This window comes from Primulina eburnea, chromosome 11 (genome assembly GCF_022965805.1).
Source record: "Primulina eburnea isolate SZY01 chromosome 11, ASM2296580v1, whole genome shotgun sequence".
Lineage (NCBI taxonomy): Eukaryota > Viridiplantae > Streptophyta > Magnoliopsida > Lamiales > Gesneriaceae > Primulina > Primulina eburnea.
The window spans coordinates 10445412-10450995 of NC_133111.1; the positions used below are offsets into that span (position 1 = coordinate 10445412).

At 40.7% G+C, this 5584-nt stretch overlaps 2 protein-coding genes across 2 annotated transcripts; both read right to left on the reverse strand.

Annotated features, from left to right (window-relative positions):
- Positions 1 to 208: 208 nt before the first annotated feature.
- On the reverse strand, positions 209 to 1601 carry LOC140805383 (uncharacterized). The gene is made up of 2 exons (XM_073161655.1): positions 1301 to 1601; positions 209 to 579 (listed from the first exon to the last, which is right to left on the reverse strand). The coding sequence occupies exons 1-2, from the start codon at positions 1599 to 1601 to the stop codon at positions 209 to 211; spliced, it is 672 nt and encodes a 223-aa protein (XP_073017756.1).
- Positions 1602 to 1838: 237 nt separating this feature from the next.
- On the reverse strand, positions 1839 to 5213 carry LOC140805384 (uncharacterized). The gene is made up of 8 exons (XM_073161656.1): positions 5075 to 5213; positions 4596 to 4653; positions 3810 to 4397; positions 3518 to 3715; positions 3372 to 3469; positions 2839 to 3133; positions 2205 to 2505; positions 1839 to 2048 (listed from the first exon to the last, which is right to left on the reverse strand). Exons 1-8 carry the CDS (start codon positions 5211 to 5213, stop codon positions 1839 to 1841), a joined length of 1887 nt encoding a protein of 628 aa, XP_073017757.1.
- Between the last annotated feature and the right edge of the window lie 371 nt (positions 5214 to 5584).

Here is a 5584-nt window from a genome sequence, read left to right on the forward strand (position 1 = left end):
AATTTCAACTCATTTAGGCTTCATATGTCCAAAATATGTCATATTTAATTCTTTAAAAATCATTAATTATTTAGTAATCTCATATTACTAAATCAACAACTCGTGATATTTACTTCAGACATTATATTTATACCCCCTTAAATGAATTTCGACCCCGAAATTAATCAACAACAGTAATAATATGCATAAATAAAGATACGTCATACCATCAGAATAAGTAGGGGTAGAGCTTCCTTTTATGCCGCTCTGTCTCCCAAGTGGCCTTTTCGACACCTCTATGCTCCCATTGAACCTTCACCATCGGTATAAGCTTACTACGAAGCTTCCATTCAGATCGATCCAAAATACAAACAGCTCTCTCAACATAAGACACGTCAGGATCTAACTGAACCTCAGAAATATCCAACACATGTGAAGGGTCTGGCCCATACTTCCGCAACATAGACACATAAAACACATCATGAATACAAGATAAAGATGGAGGTAGAGCTAATCGATAATCCAAAGTGCCTATCTGCTGCAATATTTCATACGGACCAAAATACCTCGGTGCCAACTTTCTTTTCATACCAAATCGCACTGTGCCATGAAAATGAGAAACTTTCAAAATACTTGATCGCCATGCTGAAACTCTAAGGGTCTTCGTCTTTTATTTGAATAGACGGCCTCTCTATCTTGCGCTGCTTTCAATCGTTGCTGTATCAACTTTACTTTCTGTTCCATCTCATGAATCATCAGGACCGATAACTGCAGCTCGATCAACATCATTCAGTATAAGAGAGATCTACAACGTCTCCCATACAATGCATCAAATGGAGCCATCTGAATACTACTCTGATAACTATTGTTATATGCAAACTCCACTAATTGAATAGATGACTGCCAAACAGATTTGAAATCCATAACATAAGCACGCAACATATCCTCCAGCGTCTGAATAGTACGCTCAGTCTAACCATCTGTCTGGGGATGATAAGCCGTACTCAATCTCAACTCTGTCTCCATCGCAGTCTGCAATCCTTCCCAAAAATGAGAAGTAAACCGATGATCTCTATCAGAAATAATAGACACTGGAATCCCATGCAACCGTACAATCTTCCGTATATTCAATTGTGACATTGTCAAGTACGTACCACTCATGCTAGAGGGTATAAAATGTGCAACTTTGGTCAATCGATCAACAATCACCCAAATAGCATCAATAGTTCCAGTGCTTCTTGGTAAATGAGTCACAAAATCCATCGATATGTGCTCCCATTTCCAAGTCAGTACTTCTAAACTCCTCAATTCACCTCCTAACCTTCTCCTCTCATCTTTGATCTGTTGACAATTAAGACATCGACGTACAAATCAATCACATCACGTTTCATTCCCTTCCACCAAAACTGAGACCGTAGATCCTTATACATCTTTTTGCCACCAAGGTGGATAGAATATCGACCACAATGTGCAAGCCGCAAAAGGGCCTGGCGCAACTCAGATATATCAGGAACTAATAATCTATCATTCATCCTCAAACTGCCACCATCAGCCATTCTAAAACAAGTATCTTGTTTCCGAGAAACTAACTCCTTGCATCGCTGAACTCTCTCATCTGTCATTTATACCTCACGAATACAATCATATATATCAGGTTCAGCTAATAAGGTAGATACCTGGATAGGAGTCGTCGAGATATCAAAATCATATCCCAAGGAACAACAAGACATCATCATAGCTGATAAACGACCCACATCTTCTGCAGTACAGCTAACTTTACGACTCAATGCATCAACTGTAAGATTGGCTCGACCAGGATGATATTCAATTTCACAGCCATAATACTTCAATAAATCTAGCTATCGTCTCTGTTTCATATTCAACTCTGTCTGAGTAACCAAAAATTTCAAACTCTTATGATCCGTATAAATTGTAAACGAGATACCATATAAATAATGTCGCCATATCTTCAAGGCAAAGATAATGGCCGCCAACTCCAAATCATGCACATGGTACCTTGTTTCGTGTGGTTCCAGCTGTTTCGAGTCATATGCCACAACATGTCGATCCTGCATCAAAACACATCCCAAATCATGTAGTGATGCATCAGTATAAACAACAAACCTCTCATTTTCTGTATGGATTGACAACACCGGTGCAGTCGTCAGTCCGTGCTTCAACTCCTAGAAACTTCTTTCACATGCTTCAGACCACTGAAATCGCACATCTTTCTGAGTCAACTGTGTCAAAGGTCTAGCAATTTTTGAAAATCCCTCGATAAATCGACGATCATAACCTGCTAAAGCCAAGAAACTACGGATCTCTGGTACAGATGTAGGTGCAAACCACTGTAACACGACTTCGAATTTCGTTGGATCAATAGACATCCCATCTCTCGATATAACATGACCCAAGAAGACTACTCGATCCAACCAAAACTCACCCTTACTGAGTTTGGCATACAACTGTCTATTTTTCAATACCTGTAATACTGAACGTAAATGCCCTGCATGCTCAGCCTCACTCCTGAAATATATCAATATATCATCAATAAACACAATAACAAACCGATCGAGATAAGGCTGAAATACCCTATTCATCAAACTCATAAACACAGCTGGAGCATTCGTCAACCCAAACGGCATAATCAAAAACTCATAATGTCCATATCTGGTCCTGAATGTTGTCTTCTGAATATCCTCCTCTTTAACTCATATCTGATGATATCCTGACCTCAAATCAATCTTCGAATATACTGAGGTTCCCTGCAACTGATCAAACAAGTCATCAATACGAGGGAGGAGATATTTATTCTTAATCGTTATCTTATTCAGTTGTCGATAGTCAATACAAAGTCACATCATTCCATTTTTCTTTCTCACAAATAAGACTGGTGCACCCCAAGGCGATACACTAGGGCGAATGTATCCCTTGTCCAGCAAGTCCTGCAACTGGGCTTTCAACTCTCTCAACTCTGCTGGTGCCATTCTGTAAGGAGTACGAGAAATAGGGGAAGTACCTGGCATCAATTCAATCCCAAAATCCACCTCATGGACTGGTGGGAAGCCTGGAATCTGATCAGGAAATACATCAGCAAACTCATCAACTACGTGTATCTCCTCTATTCCCACATCCTTCTTCTTCTCTGTCACATCTACAGCATAAATAAGATAACCCTCATGGCCATAAAATGTCTAACGCTCTTTCTCATCGGTGTAAAATTATACTACCAGCTGATAACAATCAACAGTCGCACAATATCTCCTCAACACATTAATTCCCACAAAACAATCAAAATCAGTCATATCTAGAATAATCATATAATATCTCAGCTCATAGCCCTCATAAGAATTAATACCATCTAATATCATAGATACAACTGATATATCAACTTAAGAGGTTGTCGAAATAGAAAGAGGCATAGACAATGGAGACGGGCACATATGATGCACAACCACAAACCTCTTCGATATAAATGTATGCGAGGCACCTGTATCAACAAGGATATAAGCAGGATAAGAACACAAATAAAACTTACCCGCTATCATCTCCTCTCGTGCCTCCTCTGCCTGCTCTCGTGTCAAAGCATACACATGTGCCTGAGGCGGACCGGCTCCCTGCATACATGGCTGTCCTCCAGAAGGTCGTGGTGTAACTGCTAAGGCTGTCGTCCTCCTCTCTCTGAGGATCTACCTCTATCACTCGTGGGCTCTCGCTGTCCGTCACGACCAGGACACTGTCTCACTATATGGCTCACACTCAAAACAGGTGATCTCGGTCTGTGTGCACTGTCTGATCAGATGAGGTCCCCCACAACAAAAACATCTCACTGCTCTGGACTCTCCTCTATGCCTCTAAACAGACTGAGAACTGCCCCTACGAATCTCAACACGTCGCGAATCAAATCGGCGCTTCCCTGATGAGGATGAAGAAGATGAACCCTTCTATATTTAAAAGATTGTCCATGTGGTCGTAATGACTCCGTAGTCGGCTCTGATAATTGTCCCTGAGCCCTATACTCCTGCATAACCAACTCAGCCATCTCAGCCCTCGTCACTGCATCCTCAAATGATACCGGGTTATTTGATTGCCCATTATCAAATAACTCTAACTTTAACCCTTTCAAGAAGTGCCTCATCTTAGCATGAACATTTGTAGCAATATGTGGCACATATTTCAGCAATGCAGAATACTGAGACTCATACTCAGCGACAGACATAGTGCCATGTCTCAAATCCTCGAAGTCTCTCTCTTTCTTCTGTCTGGCTGCTATAGAAAAATACTTATCAAGAAAACGAGAGCGAAACACATCCCAATCAATAGTACGGCCATGAGATCTCAATCTGACCTCAGTCGTCTGCCACCACCATAATACATTCCGCGAAATCTGAAATGTAGCCAATCGTAACCAAGCAGACCTAGCACATGGTGAAGTCACAAATATCTGCTCTATCCTCTCAATCCACTCCTATGCTCGTTCGACAGTCTCAGAGCTATAAAATCTCGGCGGAAGATAACTACTAAACTGTGCCCAAGTCAACTCACCAGGCTAAAAAGGCTGATCTGCAGGTGCCTATCCCATAGGAGGAGGTGGCAATGGATTCATCTGCCCAAACCCATTGTCAACCTCTTCCGTTTCCTCGTGTGGATGTACCTGTTCTCTAGCTGCCATCACTGGAAATCAAATTGTTAATCATAACATTTAACAATTACAATACAGTAATCATCATCACAACTTTTGTACGAAAGCATACACAACTAAAGAACAATCAATCATATCAAGAAATCATCAATAACAAGTCAAATGCACAGACACACATAGATAATATCGTCATCCAACTCCCTCATCACAAACCCAACTCTAACCATCCCAGAAATCTAACATATGCTCTGATACCACCAATGTGGCGCCCCAGACCTCGCCACGTAGTCATACAACATGTGACGTTATATGCATAAAAATTTTCTTTTCAACGACGTAATAATATAATGCATATACGACAAAATAGTGCAATCATCACACTATCTACATCAGTGTAGCAGAAACAATATAACAAATACACACATACAATTCAAATAAGAAAATAAGCTATACTGTCTCTATCTCCTATAAACAAAAAGACTGTTTGACTAGACACATCTAGTCCTTCACCACTTTCTTGTCTCACGGCATAATCTTGTAACCTGTCCAACAGAACAGCCCCCAAAGGGTGGTCATACACAACAATCATCATTGTAATACATAACAGTTATATTAACAACATAAAATATAACCGAAATCATAACGGAAATACCCCCTTTGTCGTTTCTGTACAATCAGCCATCAACAACCTCAACAACATCAAACTGCAACAATAACATCGACGATACGTCGCACCCAACTCCGGCGACAACAATATCGTCGAATGAACAACAGCATTGACGATACGTCGCACCCCAACACCGGCAACAACAATATTGTCGAACGAATAACATCAATGATAAGTCGCACCCCAACTCCGGCGACAACAATATCGTTGAACGAACAACATCAACGTGACGTCTCCCAACAACGACAGCCAACAACATTCACGATGATAAACAACAGCAAATATAATATCAAATC

Bases quoted from the DNA above. Each gene is read 5' to 3' on its own strand.
- LOC140805383 (XM_073161655.1), bottom strand. From the start codon at position 1,601: ATGACAGATGAGAGAGTTCAGCGATGCAAGGAGTTAGTTTCTCGGAAA. The intron at 580-1,300 runs GTTAGGAGGTGA...TTCATGGCACAG, and splicing joins ATCAAAGATGAGAGGAGAAG to TGCGATTTGGTATGAAAAGA.
- LOC140805384 (XM_073161656.1), bottom strand. From the start codon at position 5,213: ATGATGATTGTTGTGTATGACCACCCTTTGGGGGCTGTTCTGTTGGAC. The intron at 4,654-5,074 runs GTATAGCTTATT...TTTGATTTCCAG, and splicing joins GTTTATAGGAGATAGAGACA to TGATGGCAGCTAGAGAACAG. The intron at 2,506-2,838 runs GTGACTTTGTAT...GATATATTTCAG, and splicing joins AGAAAGAAAAATGGAATGAT to GAGTGAGGCTGAGCATGCAG.